Source organism: Coffea arabica, chromosome 2c, assembly GCF_036785885.1.
Source record: "Coffea arabica cultivar ET-39 chromosome 2c, Coffea Arabica ET-39 HiFi, whole genome shotgun sequence".
In the NCBI taxonomy this organism is placed as follows: domain Eukaryota; kingdom Viridiplantae; phylum Streptophyta; class Magnoliopsida; order Gentianales; family Rubiaceae; genus Coffea; species Coffea arabica.
The window spans coordinates 4,731,729-4,757,158 of record NC_092312.1 but is presented as its reverse complement, the minus strand read 5'-3'; the positions used below and the strand labels follow the sequence as shown (position 1 = coordinate 4,757,158).

The following is a 25,430-nucleotide window of genomic DNA, read 5'->3' as shown; positions in this document are numbered from 1 at the left end:
TAATTTTAAAAATACAAAAATTGCAACGAAAATTGTAATCAATTAAAAAAATTTCAAGGTTATCATATTTGTTTATGTTATCCTTCCTACTCTTTGAAAAGACGAAAATAATCTTCATCTACCTTAAGATTATCGACTTGCGAAACATATTTTTTAGATGTTATTAATATAAAGATTGGCTTCTTAGATTATGTTTGACAAGGGAAAGATAACGAAAGAAAAAAATGTGGGAAGCTTTATAGAGAAAATTGAAGAAAATATTAGATGAGGAAGAGAAATGGAGGACGTCTTTATCTCTATCCTGACACATATGCAGCGTAAGTGGCAAAAAAGGATCACAAAGATAATAAGTTTTAAAATTAAGTGGCAAAAAAGGATCACAAAGGTAATAAGTTTTAAAATTAAATTACTTTGAGTATATATTCTAGAAGAAGAGTTATTTTGGCAATAAACTCTAACAAGGAGAGGTAAAACTTAAAGCTTAAAAGTGAGGTTGCAAACCAAGGCCGAAATAAGCTGAAAATTTGATTTTCAACTAAAACCCCCGATTTTCTTTAAAGTGAGAGCTTATATCATGCCTCCAGTGCAAGCCCAGCTTCGCGTGTAAATTCTGCATCGACTTCTTTTTAGGCCAGACATGAGAAAGTCATGAAATACTAGGTTACGTGATGCTACCACCACACTCCTATTCGCGTCGACACACACAGTAATTTCTATTCTACCTTGGAAGGAACTAAATCGCCGTCGGGCCAGCAGTCCAAACCGATGCAGGTTCGTTGATAAAATTGCAAGAAAGCTTAGAGAAGAATGCAAATCGTGAAATTTGATTCCTTGACCTGTATCCAAGAAAAGCTTTAAGCCTCTCTTCGCATTGACCAACTCAACTGGGGTGAGCTGGTTATATACATTTAAACCGATTGAGCGCATTTCATCTATGGGTTACATTTGAATTTGGCAACAATAAATTCATTTATGACTTTATAGCCAATTTTAATAATGTCCATATTGCTCTACCAGTCTTGCATGCATGCCTTTATATTTTAATCCTTTATGCTCTCCATTATATTTTTGCCCTTCTTTATCCTCTTGGATTTTTGGAGGAGCTTCATTCGGAGTTGAAAGGGTTATACTGTCAAGCTTCTAATTCTCTTTAGGTGCAATTCAACAAATAAACAACGATCGATGAAATTCTGACTTTTTTCAGACTGTTCTTTCGTTTGAGGAAAAGGCGAAGCTAAAAGCTCATCCTATTATCTGCTTTTTTTAAATTGATCACTGAAAGTGCGATTACAATAATGTGATTGAGTAGAGTTCAACGGATGACATATATAATCAGCATCCAAATTCATTGCTAGAGGATTCAGAACTCTACTCCCCGACCAAAACCAGAGAAGGAAAAACAAATTTTCTAGTTCTAGACAGTAGTTGAGTCATGTAAATCTGATGATCAACTAAATGGACCCGAGGAAACTGCTAAAAAAGGCCTCGGCCATTTTGCTGCTCAATGAGAAGCGGCAACCTATCAGCGAGAACGATGTGCAGCTACTTCTCAAGTTCTCATCTTTTCCTCACAATTTGCTGTTGCACCACCAGTACTGAAACTGGTTTATTAATATCTGATGCTGCAAGCATGTCTCCAATAGGCCCCAGTTCTGGCAATTCAATCCATTCATTAAGGCCTAATAACTGAGGTGATTCCTCCCTGTGGCGACGTCCAACCATGATAAGATCAAAGGCTTCCTCCATTGCATGTACCTGCAGAGCCGTTTCAGCACCATCTTTCACCTTTTCCTCCCTGTACACTATGTTATCCTGGTGAGTGCCTTGCAGCCTTGTGTCCTTTAGGAGTTCTGCATCTAAAACAGCATCCCACTGGATCTCGCTCATAGGATCCCAAGGAATAAATCTGATGACAGTCAAATGGATCCCTGGTGATCTTGCCATACGCTTGCCATATGCCAGTGCCTCGCGATCATCAGCACCACCAATAAAGATTACAGCAACACTGTAAATTAATGAAAGAGGTGAAGGGCGCTTTATCTTGTGACGATCAACAAGAATCCCCACCGAGCAAGGAGCCATGTCATACACACTACAGTTTATTATCCTCAAACTACTGTTGTCTAAGATCAGTTTGCCCTGTTGATTCCATTTTCTATGAAATGGAAGTATAATAAGCGATGCCAACTTGTCAAAGGCAAGAGAACAAACATCGTGGTGCATGAACCTGGGCAATGACATTGCAGTAAACAGTTGCACGCTAACCAACCCCGAGTATTGCTGTTGGAAGGAACGGAAGAACTCAATAATCTTTTGCGAACGAGAGCCACCTGAAGAAGCTTTTTGTCCTAATTGATGATCTATTAGTAGCGGACTGGCCCTGCCTACAAGCTCCACCAAATTGACTGCATACACAGCAAGAGGACTTTCTTTGTTAGGGAAGGAAGATTCCAGTATCCTTCTCACGGCGAGGACATCATCCAGCCGATGGGTACATGTAAGCACTCGCAGCTCAGCATTGTAATGGATGTGCTCGATATCTCTCTTATGATAACCTGTATAGATCCTCGAGTAATCATATAATGACATCACAGAGAGTTGTGTGCCTGCTGCTATTAAAAGGACTGATGCAGTCACCGTGGTAAGTGTTTCTCCATCAAATATCTGCATTTCAGCATGAAACAGAATATCAAATGTCCTGTTCAATGCAGTACTACATCTTCAAGTGAAAGATGAATGCAGCATTTACAAATTCGTCGAACAGGAATTGTTGTGCTCGTTTATTTCACAAAATAAACAGGATGATATACATAAACCTCCCTCCCAAAGGGCACGAAGTAGAAGAAAAATGGAGAGAATTCTAGGTACCGAAAAAGAGGTGGTCAATTTCAACTCAGCACCTTTTTCAACCAATGTTTCATGTAAAGCAACTTTTTTTTTTAAAAGATACTAAGTAGCCTAGATAAAGTTATAGCAGAAACATGACATCGTGCTTAACCTAATGCAGACCGACTCAAATGCCACCGCCAGTGCAAATCAAAATGTAATAATGCTGCATTCATATATCCTAACTGTGGGCTGAACCTAGCTCATGATTGAGCACCTGAAAGGAGTGACTAAACGAAAGAAACGAGCAAGTTCACTTTATTTTGCCTAGTCAGTTTTAAGCTCAGTTGAGGATGAAGCTCCTGTTCAAATGTTAGTTAAAGAATCCAAATTACACAGAAATCAGGATTAAAAGTTCAACGTCCTGGTCCAAAGACAACTGAGCTATTACAGAGCCCATGGGTGATAATAAATCAACTGGAGCTCCTAAATCAAGGTAAAAAGTACCTGGGCAATAGCGAAGGTAAAATAGAAAGCCATCTGGACAACTCCTTGCGTACACATGACGAAGGAAAGAGCTAAAGCATCTTTAATCGGCACTTTGCACACCAATGCCGGAAAGAGAATGGCTGCGAACTTCAGTGCGAGACAAACAGCAATGAGAGCCCACACCCTCCATACCCATTCCAGGTCATACAAAACAGTCAAATTCACTTTCATGCTACAGTAGGTCACCAACAGCGGAGTAAGCATTCCACATGCGAGAGTTTCCAACTTGTCAACAAGCGTTGATCCTAAAGGCGGGCCATCCGGCAATGCCAAGCCTAGCAAAAAAGGACCATAAAGGAAGTTGACCCCAGCATTGTCGGTGAGTATTACGGCCAGCAGGACTGCACCGGATATGATAATGATGTAAACTCTGTGTACTGGCTTTCCTTCTGGTGTCTGCTTGATGATCCAATGTGCAAATGGCTCTGCTGAGGCCACGATAAGAAAACACCATGCAACTAATAAGATGACGGAAGATGCTGTTATCCCGTCCCTCCAGCCTGAGCCCATCTTTATATTGGAAGCTATGGTCGCCAAAAAATTGCTAATCAAGTCGCTGATTAATGTGGACGCCAAAGTGAGGCGGCCAAGCTCTGAGTTAATGATTTTCAGGTCGATGAGAAGGGAAGCAATCACAGGAAAGGGGAAGAGTATGTTGGTGGATATTATGCTTCGAACAGCTGGTATGTGATAGCGGTGGACATTGAGGGAAGCATTTGTCTTGCACATTAAAACTATGGCAGAGCCTCCAGCAAATGGAATTAAGGGTGCCAGAATTCCTACGCTCCAGGCGGTCAGACTAGCACTTCCTGTCCATACCAGTCTGGGGTCCATTTTCACTCCACTCAGGAATATAAAGAAACTATAACCGATTTTTGACAATATATCAATGTATATATCTCCCTCTCGAGGGAACAATGTCTCTGTAAAATTCGGTATGTTTCCAAGGACAGTTGGTCCCAGTATGATACCAGCCTGATTCACACAAGAAACACGGATTGAGAAGTTAAGAAGATGATTCAGACAAAGTACTCATAGAAAGAGCTGCTAACTTTATCTTCTCTGCTCAGTTATCACAACTAATCTACTTCCCTTGGCAATCAGGTTCACCGCCGTTCTTCTACCCCAAATGCTCCATCATTCTCCCTCCTTCCCTCTCCCAAGTTAAAAGATGTTAAAGAGCGAAAAGGAATTGGTTCTCTTTTTTTCTTCTATTTCTTTTTTTTTTTTTAATTTTGTTTTAATCTACAGAGCAATTGTACCTCAGCATAAACAAGTAGAAACAATGTAAATGTTAAAACAGTTAAAGAGACAATCACAAAAACAAGCTGGCCCCCTTTTCCAATTTTTTTTTTTTGGGTTAATAAATGCATCTCTATATTTTACTTCTGAACGCAGAACACAAAAAGAAGAGATAGTATGTTGAATTGTTGATAACAACAACAATGAAAAAAAAAAGTGCAAAAAGTACCAAGATTTCAGAGCAAATGCGGGGTAAGTGCATTCGCATGAGCAAAACATGGAGAGACTGAGTAAGGACGAAGATGATAGCCAATTGCAATTGAAGACGCGGCAATGTACTAGAAAGAATGTTTCCTTGGTTCCAGACACCCCCATTTGTATGAATATTTATGGCGCTTGGGTCGACGAAGCAGGTGTCGTTAACCGCCATGATCACGACTTCTATCTGGGTTTTCAGGGACGCTTCTGACGTTCACGTCCGAAAATACTACCAATACCGGGCCATCTTTTTGACTCCCTACCCTTAAGTACTACTACTATGAGAGTTGGGTTTGTGAATTGTGATGAAAATATTGCTGGAGTTTTACGAGAATTTCGAAATTATTATCGACAGATGTCCGCTGGCAGGGTGGCTCGCTATCCAGAATTAGCTGGTCAATCTGAATTCAATTCTGGCAAAATGGATGGATCAGGTGACGTACAATTACCCAAAAATGCTCGTAGCCTTTTGTTTTCTTCGCTCAAAGCTATTTTCTTTTGTCATTGCTGACATCTTTTATGACAGAAAGGATTTGACAAATGGTTGCAGCCAGCCAGTCAGCGACCGTTTCTGGGCTTTGATTATAGTCATGTGATTGTTTCAATAACTACAACCCCTACAATTTTGCAGGTTTTTTTGGGTTTCAATATATATATATATATATAGGTAGAGAGAGAGAGAGAGAGAGAGTAGAAAGTTGACATTAATTTTCCCTCAGGATTGTTGGAGGCAAAGGTAGGTCTATAAGAATTCTTCAGAAATGTAATTTTGGGGTATTATTACCCTGCTTATTTATCGGATATAATTAGTGCCTCAGTTGAAATGGAACCCATACAGCTGGTAACTCGAGTTACAGACCGGACCAATCTTTTGATTGGCTAGGCAAGGAGAAATTCCTTATTCAACAGACTAGCTATGGCACGATGGACACGACTCGCGAGAGTAGACTCCATGTGCGAGAAGCCATGGCTTTAACCTGTGGCCGTGGGCTATGTGCTGCGACAACTTCTGAATTCCGGCACCACCCTTTCAGGGATACCTCCACAATGGAAAATGTACTTCGATGTACTTCATTCACCCATATCACAACCAAGTAAGTTTTGGCATTTTCGAAGGACTTGGAAGACAAAGGAACATAGGATTGGTGGTGTCATTCTGCAGTAGAGAGTAGACTGCTGATTGACGACGACTCCTCAAGAGTATGCTAAATTTACAGCATAGGATTATTCTTGGCAGCTTTTCATTTACTATACTGCACTATTTTATTGGGAAACTGCAATGGATCAGCTGGACTAGAATCTGCTTCTTGGGTGTGGAAAAGCATATGGGGAGGGAAGGAACTGATAGACAAAGGGATGAGACATAGAGTGGGGGATGGCAAAACCATACAGGTCTGGAAAGATAAGTGGATCCCAGGCTACGAGGAGGGGACGGTCAAATCAGCAAGGAAGGAGGGTTGCAGTATAGAGAGGGTGGAGGAACCAATCACAGAAGGGGAATGGAACCAGAGGCAGCCAAACAGATGGTTTGATTAGGAAGATGTCAGACAAATTCTAGCCATTCCACTAAGCTTGACAGGAGGAAAGGATATAATGTACTGGCAACATACAAAATCTGGACAATTTACTGCCAAATCAGCTTATGCAGCAGAAAGAGAAGGACCTGGAAAGCATGGAAAAATGGAAAGAAGGGAAGGAATTAGTTACCCCCAACGGGGGTCAAAAATGTGGAAGAGCCTATGGTCATTGCTGCTGAAGCACAAGCTCAAACATTTTGTATGAAGATGTCTACTAAATAGTCTACCAGTCAATGAACAAATACACAAAAGATCTGGGAAAAGGAATGAAATCTGTGACTGCTGTGGGGAGGAAGTGGAAACAATAGAACATATGCTTTTCTTTTGTAAAAATGCAGAACTCCCTTGGAGGATGGCTCCAATCCAATGGGATGGTTTAAATGACATGAGGAGCAACTTCGTGAGGAGGTGGGAAGGAATATTAGAAGCAAACAAGAGAGATAGGGGCCAGGAACATATTGCTCTGACTGTAAATATTATGTGGCAGATATGAAAAGTTAGGGACATAAGGGTATTCTCTGATGAGGTAGTAGATGCAGGTCATAGTGTACAAAAAGCATATATGGAGTGGGTAGAATTCATGGAAGTCCAAAGTAGTAGAGGAGGGGAGTACATGGAACAAACAAATCACACACAGCCTTCAGTAAATTGGAAACCACCAAGCAAAGGAGTGGTCCTGATCAACATGGACACTGCATTTTCAAAAGGAATGCAGAAGTGTGGACTGGGAGGGATAGCTAAAAACTAGAAGGGGAGGATACAAAAGGTATGGGCAAAATCTGCTGAAAAGTCTAGTGAACCACTGGTGAAAGAAGCTGCAGCCATTAGAATGGGAATGAAGATGGCGCAGGAAGATAAGTGGAAAGCAGTGGAATTCCAATCAGACTACAAAGCCATAATAGACATGATTAGAGAAGGGAACGTCAAGGAATCAAGAGTTGCAGTCTTACTAGAGGATATACAAAAAATGAAAGACTTGTTTGATCAATGTACTTTTTCTTTTGTTAATAAAATAGGTAATAGTTTGTGCACACAATCTAGCAAAGTTTGCTGTTAAACTTGTTAGAGATGTTAGTTTGGGAAGAAAATTTTCCCATGTGGCTCAAAGTGAGCGCACAAAAGGACCTGTTGGATAGTAACCCGTTTATAGCTGATCTTATAATATCAAGTTAGCAATGAAATACAAAGTGACTTTTGACCAAAACAAAATACTAAGCTGACTGATTCGGCTTCGAACCTTGCAATTTCCCGCTACCAAGAATTGAAAATGACAAGGCATTGCGCAGCTACTTATAAATTTGCTAGTTCTGTGTATTAGTAATTATTTCCACCCCAGCTTAAGTTAAAATGCTCTACTCTTTTATCATGGTCCACGACATGCTCTGGCTTATTAGTAAATGGATATGGAACGAACGATTAATCGGACAAAGAAAAGCTGTATGCTAGACTGAGTAGGAGTAACAATTATCTGCGGAAGGTTCTTGCTGACCCCAATTGCTGGCTTGCTTTCCAACCTTATGAATAACCTTAATGACCTCTTCAGTCGTGACGTTGCCCGTTACCGTCACCTTACTTAGCTGTTTGTCGATGTCATAAGTTTCAATATCTGCCACTCCCCAAACAAAGAAAGGCAAAGAAAATATTGATATTTATTAAAAACTAATAATAATAAGCTGTATGATTGCGACATATATTGTGAATTGAGGAACTCAAGAAAGGATGAGAAATGAAGGGGCAGGAGTTCTGTGAAGCAGAAATAGTAGAGTACCTTCAATCTTCTTGATGGCCCTCAATATTTTCTTAATGCATTCGTCACAGTGCAGACCTACCTTCAGCTCCACCACCTACCAACAACATCACAAATTATCAATTGGAGAAAAATGATCCAACCGGTGAAAGTAATTACAGCTTTAAGATACTTACATTGGCCATAGATTACTGATTGCGGATGAACTCTGACAACTGGTTCGATCAAACAGTGGAATCAGATCGAGCTGTAGTGATAAAAATGGAATCGCCACTTCAATCTTTGGTAGTTGGAGGAGGAGGAGGAGGAGAAGTTCTTGTAAGGAATAATATGTTTGGTTGATGAAAATGAACTGCTTGAGCAGTTTTTTCAAAAAACTCTTTAAATGGTTAAGTGGGAGCACATGCTGATTCTTTTCATCTTTACTTGATGGAGTTTAAAGCTTTTTCAAAAAGCTTCTTTAAGGCTGTCTTTTTGACTCTTAAGCGGACAATGCAAAACCACCTCCATGCTTTGGGGCGGCCAAAGTTGACAATGCATTATAAATACATTTTCAATCACCTTTTTTATGTTATGTACATTACATCAAAAAAGTATCACAATAATTTTTTTCAAAAAATTGTCCCAATTAATCTCCTATCCAAACACACTCTATTTGATATGGAAAGATAGTGCCAAAATTTAGAATGCCCGCAAAAAAAAAAAAAATTTAATTTAGTTGTTTGTTACTAGTGTGCAAAATATATCTCCTTGTTTTATACGTATGACATGTAGATTGATGAGCTTATTAAGCATTATTTGTATCCTTGTCATAAAATAAAAACCCAAAATTCTCCAAAAAAAAAAAAAAGGAAAAGACTTTTTATTTTATTTTTTCTTTCCTTACTATCCAATTTTTCTTCCCTCGGCTCTGCCTGTCCAACAGGATTAAAGGGCAAAAAGAACAAATATCCAGTCACCGGTAACTTTGTTCCTTTATTTCCAGCTGGGCAAAATAGTCATCCAAAGACCAGAGTGAAGGAAACGAACGTTGAGGCGTTGACCCCAGCCCGCTGCGGCCCAGCTCGATGAGATCCTCATCGATTTAAGTACTCGGACGCCAACCTATTAAAAGATGCCACCTGCTATTCCTTTGCCAATAATTCTTTCCCAACGCCATCCTCAACACAAAACTTCTCATAAACACCAATCAAACGAAAAAGATTCCGCAGCAGTCACCATAAAGCAAATCAAACCCTTGTTAAATCTTATCTCCAAGCCGATTCCGAAAATCTTGAAGAAAAATTAAAAGGAAAAAAAAAAAAGAGAAAATGGGAAACGCTCTGAGGTTATTCTGTGGATATTGTTGCAAGCCTACATCAGAATCGGATTCCCTGGGCGGCCTTTCAGCTCTAGCTCATGATCTTTATAACTTCGAAATTACCTCCCAGGTAAGGGTCATGTCACAGGGTTCTTGCTTGAATTCAAGAGTTTTATACCCCTTTTTTTGTTGTCTTTGGTTGCTATGTCACAGGGTTCTTGCTTGAATTCAAGGGTTTTATACCCCTTTTTTTTTTTGGTGTTTGGTTGCTAATCAAAACGTTGACTAGCTTAGAGCACAATAAGACTTGATTTGGTGATAGAGGGTGGGCATTAGTTCTGTTCTTGAATGATCGGAATTGGTTTACTTCTTGTTCTTTTGTTCATATCAAGGTTCCTGAAGGACTGAGGGAGCATGTTGCGTCATCGAAAAAGGCTCAAGCTAATTGGTAATTGACTGAACACTTGAGGCCAAATGTCTTTGTAACAATGCTATGCATCTCACTGATTTTAACCTTAACATTCCTACGTTGTTGTGAATTTCGATAAATATCAAGGTACAAAAAGCTTTCCGCTGCATGGCGAGAATCGAAACCTCCACCTAAAACACCGGAAGAAGCCTCGAGGCTTATAATCCGGACCTTAAAAAGGCACCAGAAGGCCGATGTTGAGGTAATCTTTGCAGGATTTCTTCAATTGTATGCACAAAGCTCAAATAAATGAGTGCTGGCTGTCTGATTTAATTCATTTGTGCATATTAAACTGCAGGGTTTATTGGCTTTCTATCGTCTTCCTCTGCCACATACTCTGGTTGAGCTGACTGATGGCACTCCTCCTCCACACCCGCAAGGACTCCAGTTCGAATTGCAAACACTTCCAGTTAAAAAAAAAAAAAAAAAAATTATCTTCTCAGACATATTTGGTCATTTCTAATGCACGGTCAAGTGTCAATGAGTTCACACTATACTGTAAACTGTCTATAGGTAGACGCAAAGGCAGTAGCAGATGGAGATACAATAACTGTCTATGTTAGTACCACGGATCCTAGGGAGTCGTCATCTGTTCCCAGGGATGTAAAAGTTGCTGCTGTTCAAAGATCAAAAGCGCGTGCAGTCAAAAATTATGCAAAAGCAGATGCATTGCATAAGCAAATCGTGGATGCAGGATACCGGTTAGTCATACCTCGCAAGTTCTCCCAGATCTTCCATCTCGCTGTTACTTTACTCGACTGTTCAACTGATTAATGTGAGGTTCTACTTCAGGGTACTGATGATTCAGAATGAGGAAATTCTAGCTCGAAAATATAGGATCAGATTAAGGTACGTGAAACTGCTGATGATAGGTCTTTTCATGCTACAATGCATTTCTTGATAATGACGCGAGATGAGAAACAGGGGAATAGATGCGCCAGAGAGCGCTATGCCATACGGGAAAGAAGCCAAGGAGGAGCTGACTAGAATAGTTCAGGGAAAGTGCTTGAGGGTTCTTGTATTTGATGAGGATCGTTATGGGCGCAGTGTAGGAGATATATACTGCAACGGCATATTTGTACAGGTAACAAATTTGAGAAAGATCAATCTTGGCTGCCCTAGTTACATTCCTTCTTTGGTCCGTGCATAATGAGTTTTTTCTCCATTGTGATCTTTAGGAATCAATGCTTAAGAAAGGTCTAGCCTGGCATTACACTGCCTATGACAGACGCCCAGAGCTGGACAAGGTAACTTTGCGTTTATGATTTGGCCCTCGTCTACTACCTTCAGTGTTGTGTCGATGTCATCAAAAAATAATAATAATGTTTTGCCTGCCTCATTTCAGTGGGAGAAAGATGCTCGAGCCAAGCGACTTGGACTGTGGGCGTCGTCAAACCCTGAGAAGCCATGGGAATGGAGGAAAGACAGACGTGAAGAAAGATAGTTGTTTCAAAGGCAAAGAAACTGTTCTACATGCCTGCTTATATAACCCCTTGACGTTTAGAGTACCTACAGTGCATAACATTTAGAGGTGCAAAGCAACTGGCAACGAGATACAGCGCACGCTTGCCATTTGGAATTCGCAAATGTTATAATGATATATCTAATTGATGCTTGATGGCAAAGGAAGTTTCTAAACAGAAACCAGCACTCTTGGTGGCCACATTTAAGGAGTGCAAAATTTTTTTCCCAAGGAAAATATTTTCAGTGCAAATCATCTTCATAGGAAAAAAAGTTATTTCCCTTCATTTTCAGGTGTTTGGTGCACTTTCGAAAAATTGTCCTTGAAGCCAAAAGCCCACAAAGAATGTTCCCCTCAAAGATTCGTCAGTTTCCTTTTGCCAACGACCAGAACTCCCATCCACACCTATATCAATTCATCACCCCAATCCAAATACTTCAAATTCCAAAAAATTAGATCATACTCAGGAAACCCATAGTATCGCAAACCCATTACCATTACAGATCATACTAATTACCTAATCGCTATGTCAATGGAAATTGCATCAATAATGAGATCCTTATGATTGATAGAGTTCTATCAGATGAAGCACTTCACTGATGCTTACAAATAGTACTAAGAAAGATAAGGAAGATGGAGAGGCGCCTTTGTGGTGGTGGTGGGGGAGGTGGCTGTAGGTCTAGGTTAGGCACGATAGATAATTTTCAGTCATGATCTGAAAATTTTCGGTTTAGTAAAGGATCATGAGAATGATGAGCTCTCAAATTTTTTTTCCTATTAAAGGGATCGTGAGGTTGATGAGCTCTGAGAGTTATTGAAAAATAACTTTAGTACAACAGATGCGGAAGTCATTTTTCTCGTGATTGCGTAAAAGATTTTCCGCGGGAAAAAATTTTCCCAATCTTTTTGGCTGCCAAACACCAGAATTTCCTGAAAATATTTTCAGTCCAAACAAATAGACCCTAAGTGCCAACATTTTCCACTTCCCCCTTATCTCCAATCTCCTTGTCCCGCACTCTCACGGCTGTGGAGCCCCATTATTCGCATCTGGCAAAACTTTCAGCTATAAATTTTAATTGCAAATGTACTTGTATTGCAATTGCCCCTCCAATAATTTATATAGAAGCAGTAAAGATAATTTCCAGGAGACTTGCAGTAACAGCATTCATCTTTCTGCAGAGAAGCTGATATCAAATATCAAATGTAAAGATCAGCGTAATGAGCTTTTAGATGCAGCAAGAATTGATGATCAAAGCTCAAAACTGGAACACTAGGCAATAACAGGTTCAAATTTGCACCACCTTTCTAAACAAACTCAACAAAGAATAAAAGAAGGATGATCTCTCATTCCAATAGGCAGAAAGTACATGACTGACACATCAAAGTTGCAAAGAAACCAACAGAAACTAAAAAAGTATCTGTCCAGAAAGTTACGAACTTGATTCACTGATACACTGGACAATTAGTTCCTAGGAGGAAATAAGGGGGGGGGGGGGGGGGGGGAGAATAAAAGAAGCACAAAAATTTCAGGTGCAAAATCTGCAGCTCAACTTCGGCTCAAAACCCAACAAATACATACACTGGAGCACCAAAAAAAAAATACACTGCAAAGAACAAGAAGTTCTTCAAGTAGACAAGAGGATTTAATCTTTTCTGCTACGCTGAGTTTTAATCTCTTTGCAGCAGTCCATAACTAATCTGCTATGCTAGACAACATGCAGAGAGACCAGTAACTATAATAACATGAATTGGCTCCTTAATCCAGGGCTCTGCAAGCAAGGGAATTTATAGCAACAAATTAAAGTAAGATGAGTAACGTACTTGTTAAGGAGGCCAGCCAAAATGGGAGAGCATAGAACAAATTATTGTACCTAACCAAAATTGAGGTATGAGCAGGTTGAATGTAAAAGATTCCCACCAAATGACTTAAGTAAAGGCATGTATGATATACCATTCTAGTGTTTAACATCTAATTGAAGTTGAGACGCTCTAAAACGCATGCTGTTACAAAATAGAAATAAGCTTCACAAATAACAGGCCAAAAGTGATATAATGCACTAGAAGAAAATAAAGTTCGTAGAAAAACCATTGGGATAAAACAAGAAGAATGTAGGATGATTCAACTCACATTCTTCTTTTCTTTCAACCAATAGAGACTTCTTCCATCTTATTTGGCTTCATCTTTTGTATCCTCAGAATCCGAGTCACTTGCATTGTACCCTTTCAAAAAAGAAACAAATTTATAAGTTGACAAAGTTACTACCTAAACAACAAACCAAGCAACCAAAATGGATTTGGACACAAATAGACACAGAACAAAAACCTGGATGCTTATCGCTAACTTTCCATACTGAAGACCGAGCCCTCGAAGCTCTATTCATCCAAGTCTTTCCCTAAACCCAAAATATTTCAAAATCAGACGACTACAAATTCGGGTAAGAAAAAATAGACATCATTAGCGAAGAGTAGAACCCCACGTCCAACGTTCAAAAATATACATCCAACGCCTGCCCTTCTAAAACAATTTTAAAAATGAAAGAGGAGACAGGAATGAGCAAGAAATTCAAACTGCATTTCATCTCGTATACTAAAGCGGGATTGGAGAAAAATGCTGACTGGAATTAAATTCCAGAATTTTAAACCTCTCTATTTCAATTATACTTTGTTTGACCTCCCCTCTTTGGCATGATAAAAAGAACAGGAAAGAAAAAGGTCGAGTCTTCTGCCAGAACTTTTCAATTCCCTATTCCTGATTTTTTCATTTTTTTTTTAAAATTGCTCACAGTTGTAATCAACTTAAAGTTAAAACTGGAGTTCTAAACATCTGGCCAAATCCCAAATCCCAAACATGCAGGTGCACACTTGCACCTGGCCAAATCCCAAAGCAGAGGAAGTATGAGAAAAGGGGGTGTGGAGTAAAAGTGGAAGGACCTTTTGGGCGTCTCTGGGGATACCATAACCACTATAATACATCTGGCTGACAAGGACCTGCATGGCGGTATCACCAGCCTTGGCTTCTTTGAGGGTGTCCTGAAACCACCGCTTGACACAATCAGCCACGGCCTCCGCCAGAGGAATCCGGCGGCCCTGCTCGGACGCCGACGTGGAGTTGTCGTTGGAAGTCGATTTCTTCCCCTCCATCCCCTTATTTTCAAGTCTAAGCTGCGGCAATTGCTGGTCCTTTGATGCAAGCCGCCGGGACCCACTAAGGCCGGCGGCGGGGGGCTGGGCAGAGGACAAGGTGGTGGGTCGGGGGGATTTGGGGACTTGGCGGCGGTGAAGTCTGTTGGTGGAGATAACCCTGGACAATTCTTGGAGTGCAGCTGGAGATGGAAGTGACTTTCCCATAATAAAGAGAACAACACATAGACGAACAATGAAACTCAATCAGAGAGAGATCGAAGAAAGATTACAAAAATGTCTCTCCAATTTTATTTTTTTTTTTTTATTTTTTTTTTTTGGGGAGATTATGGGGTTGTGAAAGGGCGAAGTGTGACTGGATTATTTGGACAGGCTAACCTTAGTAGAACCGGCTCATCTTTTTGCTTTCTAATGATGTGGCGGTACTGGGCAGAACCGGAGCAGAGGATTCCAGGGTCTTAAACAAATGAGTTTGAAAGTATTAGTTGAGGACTTTGAATATATCTATAAAAAAAAAAAAAAAGGAAAAATTAAGGCATAAAGCACAAAACAAAAAAGTACCCATCATTATTAGTATTATCTTTTCTTTTCTTTTCTTTTTTTGTTACTGCCTCTCTAACCCAGATATCGAAATTCACCTATCCGCTCTGTTTTGAAATCTACAGTCTCACATATCTAAAAGATTTTCCCCGTTTACAAGACCAAAAATTATTCACCGTTTTGATATTTTTCAGAAGTACCTAAACGCAAGTCGAATGTCAAGAAAACAATTACCAAAGCAACATGGAGCTTGACTCTTAACCTTCAGCCCGCACCAAAGCCCAGGAAAAGTTATGCACTCAATGCCCACAAAATTCACCTCCTACTTTTAGTCCCACACTCACCAGGTGCCCATCCACCACCACCACCATCGCCCCCCCCCCCTCCCAAAAAAAAAAAAAAAATCCCCCCAACCCACTGCAGCCCAAAAAAAAAAATTCATTATTGTTTCCTAGTTACTGTATACCTATCCAAGTCCGCGGAAAAAAAAAAGTTAAAAAAAAATTGACATCCAAACACGTTCTGATTATAGGTTATATCGACGAGACAATGCCAGTTTAATAATTCAATTTAACACTTAAATTTAATATATTTAGATCTTAACATATTGAGACTGTTTGATAACAAAAAATTAAATATTTGAACTAATTAAAGTGACATTGAATCTTTTATGCAAAACTTGCTTACAAAATTAAGTAATAAATTATTCACTTTATCATTGAATGTGTAATACTTAACAATTCAATAATTTAATGGATTCATATTTCAAATTTCAAATTTTAGAGTTCAAATTTATCAAATGCATCCTAAATGTAATAGTCATACATGTTTTCACCCAATTTCCATATATTTTAGGTTATATCGACAAGACTAAGGTCCTGTTGGATAACCCAATTCAGCGCTTAAATTTAATGGATTCAAATCTTAACATATTCAAACCATTTGATAACCAAAAATTGAACAATTGAACTAATTAAGTAGCACTGGATTTCCTAAGCAAAACTTGATCTCAAAATTAAGTGATAAATTATTCACTTATTATTAAATGTGATGTGATATGTATTTAAATGTATTAGATTTAATACTTAACAATTCAATAAGATAACGGATTCAAATTTCAGATTTCAAACTTCGGGTTTATCAAACGCATCCTAAATGTAATAGTCATACATGTTTTCACCTAATTTCCATATATTATTATTAAACTCCACAGCGTATGACATATACATTCTTAAGCTTCTCCTTTGACATTAGATTGGTATTAGGAAAAAGATTTTATAATAGAATTACGGCAAATGGGTCGGTAAATTGTACTAATAGAATTCATCACGCAATTACACAGCAGTTATATCGCAAATTGTTGTACCCGTTGCTCCAAAAAAAACAAAACGAGATGAGCTGTTGCTTTCCTAATCACTCTGCATTTTTTGGCTTTAGCTTGAGCTGAATAAACCAAGTGAACGATGGTCAAAACTGCTTGGAACTCTGCAGTGTCCGTTGGAACTTCGAAAATGAAAAGGGTGCTAGCTACAGGGTTTTTTTTTTTTTTTCGATGCATTAAGATTGGGCTCGTCTCTATGATTATTTGTTAGTAATACTTCTCCACCAGTGTTGAACATATTGTTGTGAACCTAATAATCCGAAACTGGCTTCAAACAAAGATGATATCACACATTACATAATTGAAAAGAATGAATATTTGTCAGCTTGAATATTGCAACCTAATCTAATCACCAGCCTTTGGGCCGGTGACTATCACCAAAATATTAAAATTTGGTGGGATGGACATTAATAAGTGGCATTGCTTAAACTTTGTCTCCCAGTAAAGTGTCAAACTTTTACTCTCACCAATTGTCACATTAAAAGGTGGTTTTGTTTAAAAAATTTAGGCGAGCGCGTAGTACACTCGTTTTTCCTCCGAATTACTCCTGAACCTCCTTAGGTCTGCTACCTTTCCTTAGTATAGAATAGATTAGGTTATACAGCAATCATCGTCTCTAAAAAAAAAATAAGAATATTGCAACCTAATCTAGTAAATTGCCTGTCATGTGAACCTAAACCATATTGTAAGTGCTACTAAACATGATTTCCTCATAAGTAGTAATTGATAAAAGGCAAAACCAAAAAAAATTAATAAATCTGACAGATCCGAGCCTTCGCTCTGGATTTTGGGTCATCAAAACATAAAGATTTCCCTGTTTTTATGTTCGTTATACGGCAAGAGAAATATGATAATGGGAGTGTTTGGATAGCAAAAATATCTCAAATAATATTTCGTTTGAATTATAAATACATTTTTTTATATTCTCAATTATCTTTTTATCTCACATATATCATATTATAAAAAGTACTATCATAATTATTTCAAATAATATTTTAAATAATACTCAGTCAGTTACTGCCTTCCTCCGGCAGGACAAAAGCAAGAAAAGCAAAGACACTCCAAAATGTCAGAATCCTCATCTAGTTGTCGGGGTTGCGTAGCACCCACTGATTAATAATTCAGCTGAATTCAGACCTTGGCCCGCTGTAGTTCAATTAAATTACTATAACCTGTCCGCCCTCTTTTTTTCTTTACGTTGGGTTCCCTTCCTTCAAGCTATTTGTTAAAGCATCAGACTTCAAACCGCAAGCGGGGAGATGAATAGTATTACATTATTGTTATTTATTTGGATTAATCTGTCTTTTATACGCTAATGGTGCGAACACATTCACCATTAGACGCGTGACATAAAATATAAATTCAAAATATATCGTGCATTTAATCATAATAACATGTATACTGTTAATGTATATAAAATTTATTTTACATTTTTTCCATGCTTAGCTTTCCTGCTGTTACTGCATATCTGACGTTTGTCCTATTCAATGAGAGCCTTATAATTTGTTTGTCAGTAAGTTCACCTGTGTTACATCATCCCATAATTTAGTTGATTCTAATTTTGAGAAGATTTTGTGAACCAAGTATAGCTTCGGACGTCGACCAAAGTTAATCTAATAAAATATGATTTATATCGCTGTTCATGAGATATTGGAGAAAGATACTTATTTCATGTAACTAGTTATTGAATCGACGACAGATTTGCAGAAATTGAAATGTAGAATAGAAAGGGCCAATAGAGTTAGAAATGTAATAGTCTGCTACCGCCTCCTTTTGACCACACCCAAGCGATCATAACAACGTTAGTATCAAAGTCAAACAACATGCCTCTCTCTCTCTCTCTCTCTCTCTCGAGATTGTTGGATTTATGACACTTGTACCAAAATGAAATGAAAGAAATTTCCAGGGTTATTAGGGTCTACCTAATTGTTGATTTTAGGAGTTCGAATCTTGTGTTTAGCATAACAGTTTGAGTGTAACTTTTTTCCTTTGTGGTTTAGTCTTAATATGAATCACAATCAATCTTTATTTATTGTCACGCCCACTTAGGACTTAATGAATGGAGTTTCCTTAGGCCACTCGCCGACTTCAGAGAAAAGTCGGCAAATTTTTATAGAAAAAAACGAGGGCAATGGTAAGGTTGTGGGATAACATCGAATTCCAACGTCAGGGTCAATTTTCCACGCAGAAAAGCGAAGATAAAAGGGTTCCCACTTCCTAGCAGGAGTAGCGTGCTGAATACAGACTCTTCTGTCTTATATATATTCTCTGTTGCATGTTGGTCTTCTTATCAGAAAGCCCGCTCATGATTCGAGCTCCTTTCGCGCCTAAATTGCCTATCTAATTCTGCACCTTGTCCAATTAATTAAAGGAATAGTGGTATTACGAAGGAAGTACCGTTGGTTGATTTCAAAAGTGTGTTCAGTGGACAAAAGGTCCCAACGGTTATCAGAAAAATCATTCGGGACGGTTTTATGTAAAATGTATATGGCGTAACTCTGTCTGCACGTATGATGTGACTATAAAATAAAATTTTGTAAACTCCACGTATGATGTGACTATATATATATATATATATATTTTTTTTTTTTTTTGGTCAAATCTTAGCCGTGTAGTATCAGACCGTTGGTGCCCCTCTTCCGTGTTTAGTCCCTTATTCTGATGCCAAATCTCACTCCAAATTCAATTGACACATTGCTGGTTCAACGTGTAAAGTTAGAATTTTGTGTGCTTATTGAAATTATTTTTGGTAACAATTACTACAATTAGCTTATATACTACTAATACAGAATATTTTTGGCGAAAATCGTACGAGAGATTGGTAAATCAACCATACAAGTCGATGTTCTTGTAATAGGTAAGAATCACATACACTTTTGGGATGGGATGGAATGGAACATGTTGTGCGTGGAGGGGATAACGGGGAGGCTTGGAATAATACTACTATAATAGTACTCCTATGTGTTATGTATATTCTTTATGCTCCCATAATCTTGACATCAATGACCAATTCTCCTGCAGCTCTGGTGACACTAAATGATTCTAGGAGTCACTACTCACTAGCATATATCCAGTTTATGTACCAAAAAAAAAGAAGAGGAATCTAATGTCCAGAATAGGATCATGGATTAATTTCAATTTGTGTCGTTTTAGTTGCATTTTTGGCACGTGACAAATTTAATCCCCAGTTGGGCAGTTTTTTTCTTTTCTTGAAAGGCCAGTTGGGCAGTTATTCCCCTTTGTTCCTCTCGAAGCATTTATGTAATTTGAGCAGTGCTGAAGGACAAAAACGTTATTGTATTTGTGTCACATCAAGTTGTAGAATGATGCGGATTCTAATGGGAATATTAGCCCCACCCCCACCGAAAAAAAAAAAGAAAGAAAAACGCAGCGAATGATGATGGGTACGGTCTACCATCTTCTTTTTTTAGACTAGGAATAAACTACGCGTAAAAATTCATTTTCGCGAGGGATAATTTCATAAACCTACCTTCCCGAGGTTTATAACAATTTCACCGAGTTTTTTGGGTTTAAAAAATTACACTTTCACTATTATTTTTGTTAATAATATAACTTTCATTTATTATTAGGCCATATCATAAAACAAAAGGTGGGATTCCAAAAAAAAAAAAAAAAAAGAGTACGGATAACATTTCCTTATCCTTTTTATTTCGTCATGTTTGCGTTCTTTGTCTTGTCCATGGTGGTGGATAATGTGAGAAGAATATGCTACCTAGGTTGCGGAAGCGAACACGAATTTCTATTCTTTTTTTCCTACAAATGAACACGAATTTCTATTCAACCATGCTTTATTGGTGCAAGTCACGCACGAGTTTTTGGCTAATTAGACAACAAACTGTGTAAGCTCATTCTTTTAGTGATGAGACCTTCTCCAAGAAATTCGTAATGGAAAAGCCAGCTCTTTGGAACAAAGATAATCAGTACTTCATGCGAGATTTGAGCAGCCTCTAGTGTCATTTGATTTTGTACATACATGTGTTTAACAATTCAAGTTGAGGAGAATTAAAATCATAAAATGACCAAGGAAACTTTCAACTCGATAAGTTTGATTAGTGACTGAACGAATCCACCGTGCTTGGATGTAATTAAAAAAAAAATATATATATATATATACAGTAAAAATGTACAACAACTAGTTTCAACTAATTTGGGGAAAAAACATTACACTACTATTTTCTAAGATATTTCTTTTTTTTTTTTTTTGGGGCTTGGGGTTGAAATAATTTTCTGCCAAAATGTAGCAAAAAATGCATGTAACCACTGGGTCAATGGCTCGGTGGCTATCAGGGAGGGGCTTAACTCTCTCCTTGAACTGTAGGTGAGGGGGTTCAAACCTCACCTGCAGCGAAAAAAATTGTGTCAGAGCACTCCTTTGATTTAGTTGGGTTTGTATATCCACTAGTCTCCTCCTACCATATCCTCCTTAGGCTTTCTCTCCCTCTAGATTAGGATAGAGTAAGTTATACGAATGTATCGTTGCTGACATTTTTGTCCTGGTTGATCCGGCTGTAAGTGTCCGCTAATGACAGGACAGCACGAGTGAAGGACGATAATGAAACGTACATGAACGGGAGGATGTTACACAATCGTGACTCTATGCAAAAGTTTGACCGTCGGATTGGTTAGCTAGAAGGTCTCAAAAGACATCCTCCAGCTGGTAGTATCACGTGCTCTGATTCTCTCCTTCGCACGTTCCCAAATTCGATTTAAATTTTCCTTTCGAACAGGAGTGGGCAAAATTATCCGTTAATTCACCGGATTCTATACGATTCGATTTAAAAAAAAGCCCAAAGGCAACTAATTGTTGTTTGCTTGCTCCCCAATGGTCATTTCTTACTTTGCTGGTCAATTGTCAACTTGTATAAGTAGAATCCAACGCATCGATCAATTGATCAGTACTCATGAATAATAAACCTTTTGTTTTCTTCCCCTGCAAACACTCCTCCTCCTGTTCATCCAATGCCTATCTTATCTATCTAGCAGATACCTATAGCCAATGACTCATCTACATGTCTCGAATAACTTGTTGGCACTTGAATCGGTCCATTTGGTTGGTATAATTCAATAATATTTGCGTTGAACTTATGCCAAGATGATGCGTTTCTTCGCCCTTATCAACAAATCGAGTGACATTCGACAAACAAACTAATTCAGCGAAAACCACTTGGTAATTTAATTATGCACCATAAGATAAGACGTTTGACATTTCTTCTTATTCCAGATTTTCATATGAATTTCTTCTCGATGTGACAGACAAGGCAAGCTTTCGTCGGCTGGTGTTTGCTTATTCTGTCAAAATAACGGATCAATCCTTGCAATTATTCGGGATAGGATCCTAACAATTAACATAGCCTCGTCAGTTTTGTGGTATTTTTCTTACCCTTAATTTCTTCGATGGCGACATATATTTGTTTATGAATGATGGAGTTTATCAATTTTGCAGAACATATTGCCAGTGTTGGACGCAACATATCATACTGGACCAGGTCTTCTACGTTAACATTCCTAATTTTGATTGATTGCATCTAAGAGATTCTAAGAAGATGAACCAGAATTAGGAAAAATAAGCATTAGTTCAAAATAGTGATTAATCAAAGGGAATTCCACACGATCGATCATACTAGATAAATGTTGAGAATGACTACACAGTGGTTAATGAAGTGTGTGTTGTGATCTCACCTAATGCAAAATTGTCGAATTGCTATTTTTTGAAGTTTTTTTTGTGTAAAAATGTACAATAGCAATTCAATGTATGTCAGATGATTGAAAAATAGAAATGAATGATAAAAAGGTGATTGAAAAATAAATTCATAAAAAAAGCTTAAAAATTTTTTGTTGACAAATAGATGCAAGATTAATTAGCCATCACTAACCGCATGAAGCAGTTGGTTAGCGAATTAGTGGAATCATCACGAACAAACTTATGCTCGGTGATTTCTCCTTGTATGTTGAAAGACTAGTTTAGGTTAGAGTGCGTGTGATAGAACTAAAATTTGAAATCTAAATTAATTAAATTATTAAATTGCTGAATTCTAAATCCATTAAATTATTAAATTGTTAAGTATTAAATTTAATACACTTGAGTGCATATCACATTTAATGATAAGTAAATAACTTATAACAAATGCCACTTAATTCATTTAAATATTTAATTTTTAATTATCAAATAATTATCAACTATATTAGAGTTTGGATAGGAGATTATTTGAAATAATTACTGTAACACTTTTTGTGATATGATATATGTGAGATAAGAAAATAAATAGAGAGATAAAAATATGTGTTAAAAATTGTATTGCTGATGTAAGCAAATAATTTCTGATCCGGCTATCCAAATACATTCAAATTTAAGTGTTGAATTGGATTGTAAAACAGTTTTCAAAATATATTGTTAAAACAAACTAGTGCAAACTAATAGTAGTATAAAGTAACACAGATTCAGCCAAGAATTAAAAAAAAAAAAAAAAACAGATGCTACTATAATAAGTAGGTGGCATGAGATTATCAAGCAAACAAATCCGACAACATTTATTGAAAAGGCAAACAAAACATATAGGAGTGACGTCATCCGAGACCAAATACCAGGAACCCTTCCCAGTCATGATGGACTCAAACATAATATACGCCCTTGAACAGGACATAACAGAACAGAACAAAAGCAAACACGCACTTTAAAGGGACTAAAAACGACGCGCTGAAAAGTGAAAAGCGATCCCGACCGTCGATCCTACATCTTCGCAGACGTAAGGCACGACTTTACCGGTTACCGCCACCACTTCAGCCCATATGGGACTGACTCAAACCACAATAAGCGTGGTTGCACCTCGTACTACTCCTTTTTTTATTTAATTATTACGATAATACTACTAATAAATTAGTAGTGCAGCAGCAGGAGATCACAACCCAATCCAAATTTAGTCAAATAGCCAGGACGAGACCGGGCACGGATATCCCGACTTGGCTAGCGAGACTGCTCTCCCAAACGGACGGGCAATGGAGAGAGGTAATCTGGGCAAAATTCGAGGAGGAGGGATTATCTGCGGCCCCGAATCGGGTCACCGTCAGGGAAGTGTTGAAGTACTCGCGGACTTGGGTAATTATCCCATCAGTGACGGTCCAGGCGTGAACCCAGGTGATGTTGCGGGCCTGATCGCACCCTTCTACGAGGACGGTGGATCCAAAGGCGGCGACTGATTGTGGGACGAAATTGAAGGAGTCTTTGTCAGTATTGCCGGTGAGGAGGCGCATCAGAAACTGGTGGGAAGGCGGACCATGGAACCACCACTCCAGGTCGGGAGCCACGAGCCGCTGGACCTTGTCCACGTCACGTGCACTCAAGGCTTCATACAGGGCGAGCACCAGCCCTTTGTTTTGAGTTTCCTCCAGAGTTTGAGTGTTTGCCAGTTCCGAACGAAGAAGGAGAGGCTTTTTTGTTTTCGATATATAAGAGGCTGAGGAAAGACGGCGATGAGGATTGCAAAACGGAGGGGATTGGGGGACAATATATAGGGAGAGGGAAGGGCGTTTTCGTTATTCAGTGTAAAGTCGGAGGGTGATTGTTTTGAATACTAGGATTCTGTTTCTGGTGTGACGTGGCTGTTTTTGGTTGGGTAATGATTGTGGGGCTCGTTTTTCATTATCTGGTCGGGGCCACGTTGTAGGGTTTGGAGCAGTTGTCAAGCCAACTTTATTGAAAGCCCCCAATACCCGCCCCCAGCCCCACGACATTCAGGACCCAGCCAGAAGGAGGGGAAATAATCAAATAAAAAAAGAGATAGAGAGAGCGAGCGCCTCGGCCTAGCTATAGCCTATAGCAAGTGTTAATTTAATTCATGCCAAATTTCAGTTACTCGTGGAATACATTTTTTCGTTTTTTTTTTTTTATAAATAGAGTTCTTCTTCCATTTATGATCTCAGAGCGTGTTTGTGCATTGCCACGTGAGTCTAAACAAAGGGAGGTTGTTTGTAAATCATGATGACATCCGCATTTGGCGTGTTATCCATCCAATATTATATTACTCCCTACTTATGTAAGCAGTTGATGAGATTTTGTTTTTCTCTCTTTTTTTTTTCTCTTCAAGGGAATGAATTCTTGTAGCGAGGTTCGGGTGAGTACTGTCCGGCTTTTGCATTCGGGTCAAAGTGATTTGTTGCCGTCCATTGAAGTTTAAGACTGTGCCTTTACGAATTCGAAAGAGGAGGGATGAAGGAAACAAACAAAAGAAGCACCAAAGGAAGGAATATGTAAAGTCGTGATGTGACGTATATAAAATAAAAAAATAATTAAAAAATATATTTATGACACAAGCGAAATATTAAACGAAATAATTCAGCAATTCAAACACAATGTTAGCAAAGTTTGACAGCCCCAAAGGGAAAGAGAAAGTCTGATGTTATTTCAGCCATGGATCGGCAATGCTAACACCATGTTGTTTGGATTGCGGTTTTTCGTCGAAAAATTACGTCGTTTTTCGTGATCACATTTCCCTATCACCTTTTTCCCTCACATATATCAAATCGTTACAGTAATTTTTTCATGAAAAATCATAAAAAATGCAATCCAAACACAACAAAATATTTACTTTCCTAAGGCCTTGCTTGGATTGCTTGTTTCCGTCGGAAAATATTGTCGTTTTTCGTGATCACATTTCCCTATCACCTTTTTCCATCACATATATCAAATCGTTACAGTAATTTTTCCATGAAAAATAATAGAAAATGCAATCCATACACAACCTAAGTATTTGCATCTTGACAACGAGACGCATGTTTAGAGACGCATGTTTACTTCCTAATAAGCTCACTTCCACAAAGAGAATCGTCATTAAAGATAATGCAACCTCTCAATTCAACACCGTCTAAGAGTAAAAGGAGTGACGAGTGCGACGCCCACCCCACAACAATTTTGTCAGTATGG

At 38.5% G+C, this 25,430-nt stretch overlaps 5 protein-coding genes across 18 annotated transcripts; 1 reads left to right on the top strand and 4 right to left on the bottom strand.

Moving 5' to 3' along the window:
* Positions 1–1,230: 1,230 nt before the first annotated feature.
* LOC113730290 (cation/H(+) antiporter 15-like) lies at positions 1,231–7,437 on the bottom strand. Its single transcript, XM_072073761.1, has 3 exons — positions 4,847–7,437; positions 3,334–4,350; positions 1,231–2,664 (listed from the first exon to the last, which is right to left on the bottom strand). Exons 1-3 carry the CDS (start codon positions 5,045–5,047, stop codon positions 1,558–1,560), a joined length of 2,325 nt encoding a protein of 774 aa, XP_071929862.1. The 5' UTR covers positions 5,048–7,437; the 3' UTR covers positions 1,231–1,557.
* Positions 7,438–7,580: 143 nt separating this feature from the next.
* Positions 7,581–8,566, bottom strand: LOC113725325 (copper transport protein ATX1-like). The gene is made up of 3 exons (XM_072073764.1): positions 8,376–8,566; positions 8,221–8,296; positions 7,581–8,058 (listed from the first exon to the last, which is right to left on the bottom strand). Exons 1-3 carry the CDS (start codon positions 8,382–8,384, stop codon positions 7,895–7,897), a joined length of 249 nt encoding a protein of 82 aa, XP_071929865.1. The 5' UTR covers positions 8,385–8,566; the 3' UTR covers positions 7,581–7,894.
* A 930-nt stretch (positions 8,567–9,496) lies between these two features.
* Positions 9,497–11,593, top strand: LOC113725322 (staphylococcal-like nuclease CAN2). Its single transcript, XM_072073762.1, has 9 exons — positions 9,497–9,629; positions 9,892–9,947; positions 10,056–10,170; positions 10,267–10,377; positions 10,482–10,669; positions 10,761–10,817; positions 10,893–11,052; positions 11,147–11,215; positions 11,314–11,593. The coding sequence occupies exons 1-9, from the start codon at positions 9,510–9,512 to the stop codon at positions 11,410–11,412; spliced, it is 975 nt and encodes a 324-aa protein (XP_071929863.1). The 5' UTR covers positions 9,497–9,509; the 3' UTR covers positions 11,413–11,593.
* A 729-nt stretch (positions 11,594–12,322) lies between these two features.
* On the bottom strand, positions 12,323–15,040 carry LOC113725323 (uncharacterized). 14 transcript variants are annotated; one of them, XR_011838804.1, is made up of 6 exons: positions 14,362–15,040; positions 13,754–13,823; positions 13,559–13,650; positions 13,382–13,431; positions 13,252–13,301; positions 12,323–12,477 (listed from the first exon to the last, which is right to left on the bottom strand). XR_011838804.1 is itself a non-coding variant. In XM_072073763.1 (4 exons), exons 1-3 carry the CDS (start codon positions 14,776–14,778, stop codon positions 13,598–13,600), a joined length of 540 nt encoding a protein of 179 aa, XP_071929864.1. In that variant the 5' UTR covers positions 14,779–15,040; the 3' UTR covers positions 12,323–12,477; positions 13,559–13,597. The 14 variants fall into 14 exon arrangements, 4 of the variants coding, with proteins under 4 accessions (XP_071929864.1, XP_027104242.1, XP_027104240.1 ...); XR_003457311.2 differs by having other exon boundaries at positions 12,406–12,614; XR_011838805.1 differs by having other exon boundaries at positions 12,406–12,603.
* Positions 15,041–23,014: 7,974 nt separating this feature from the next.
* LOC113725320 (wound-induced protein 1-like) lies at positions 23,015–23,999 on the bottom strand. The gene has a single exon (XM_027248437.2). The coding sequence runs from the start codon at positions 23,759–23,761 to the stop codon at positions 23,432–23,434; it is 330 nt and encodes a 109-aa protein (XP_027104238.1). The 5' UTR covers positions 23,762–23,999; the 3' UTR covers positions 23,015–23,431.
* Between the last annotated feature and the right edge of the window lie 1,431 nt (positions 24,000–25,430).

What these genes read in the sequence shown, in the direction of transcription:
- LOC113725320 (XM_027248437.2), bottom strand. Translation starts at nt 23,761, where the DNA reads ATGCGCCTCCTCACCGGCAATACTGACAAAGACTCCTTCAATTTCGTC.
- LOC113725325 (XM_072073764.1), bottom strand. An exon ending in GGCCATCAAGAAGATTGAAG is followed by an intron (nt 8,059 to 8,220) that starts GTACTCTACTAT and finishes GGGGAGTGGCAG; the next exon opens with ATATTGAAACTTATGACATC.
- LOC113730290 (XM_072073761.1), bottom strand. Translation starts at nt 5,047, where the DNA reads ATGGCGGTTAACGACACCTGCTTCGTCGACCCAAGCGCCATAAATATT. An exon ending in GCATTTGCTCTGAAATCTTG is followed by an intron (nt 4,351 to 4,846) that starts GTACTTTTTGCA and finishes TGTGTGAATCAG; the next exon opens with GCTGGTATCATACTGGGACC. An exon ending in TTACCTTCGCTATTGCCCAG is followed by an intron (nt 2,665 to 3,333) that starts GTACTTTTTACC and finishes GCTGAAATGCAG; the next exon opens with ATATTTGATGGAGAAACACT.
- LOC113725322 (XM_072073762.1), top strand. Translation starts at nt 9,510, where the DNA reads ATGGGAAACGCTCTGAGGTTATTCTGTGGATATTGTTGCAAGCCTACA. An exon ending in TCGAATTGCAAACACTTCCA is followed by an intron (nt 10,378 to 10,481) that starts GTTAAAAAAAAA and finishes AACTGTCTATAG; the next exon opens with GTAGACGCAAAGGCAGTAGC. An exon ending in GACGCCCAGAGCTGGACAAG is followed by an intron (nt 11,216 to 11,313) that starts GTAACTTTGCGT and finishes GCCTCATTTCAG; the next exon opens with TGGGAGAAAGATGCTCGAGC.
- LOC113725323 (XM_072073763.1), bottom strand. Translation starts at nt 14,778, where the DNA reads ATGGGAAAGTCACTTCCATCTCCAGCTGCACTCCAAGAATTGTCCAGG. An exon ending in TCCCCAGAGACGCCCAAAAG is followed by an intron (nt 13,824 to 14,361) that starts GTCCTTCCACTT and finishes TTTTGGGTTTAG; the next exon opens with GGAAAGACTTGGATGAATAG. An exon ending in AGTTAGCGATAAGCATCCAG is followed by an intron (nt 13,651 to 13,753) that starts GTTTTTGTTCTG and finishes CTTTTTTGAAAG; the next exon opens with GGTACAATGCAAGTGACTCG.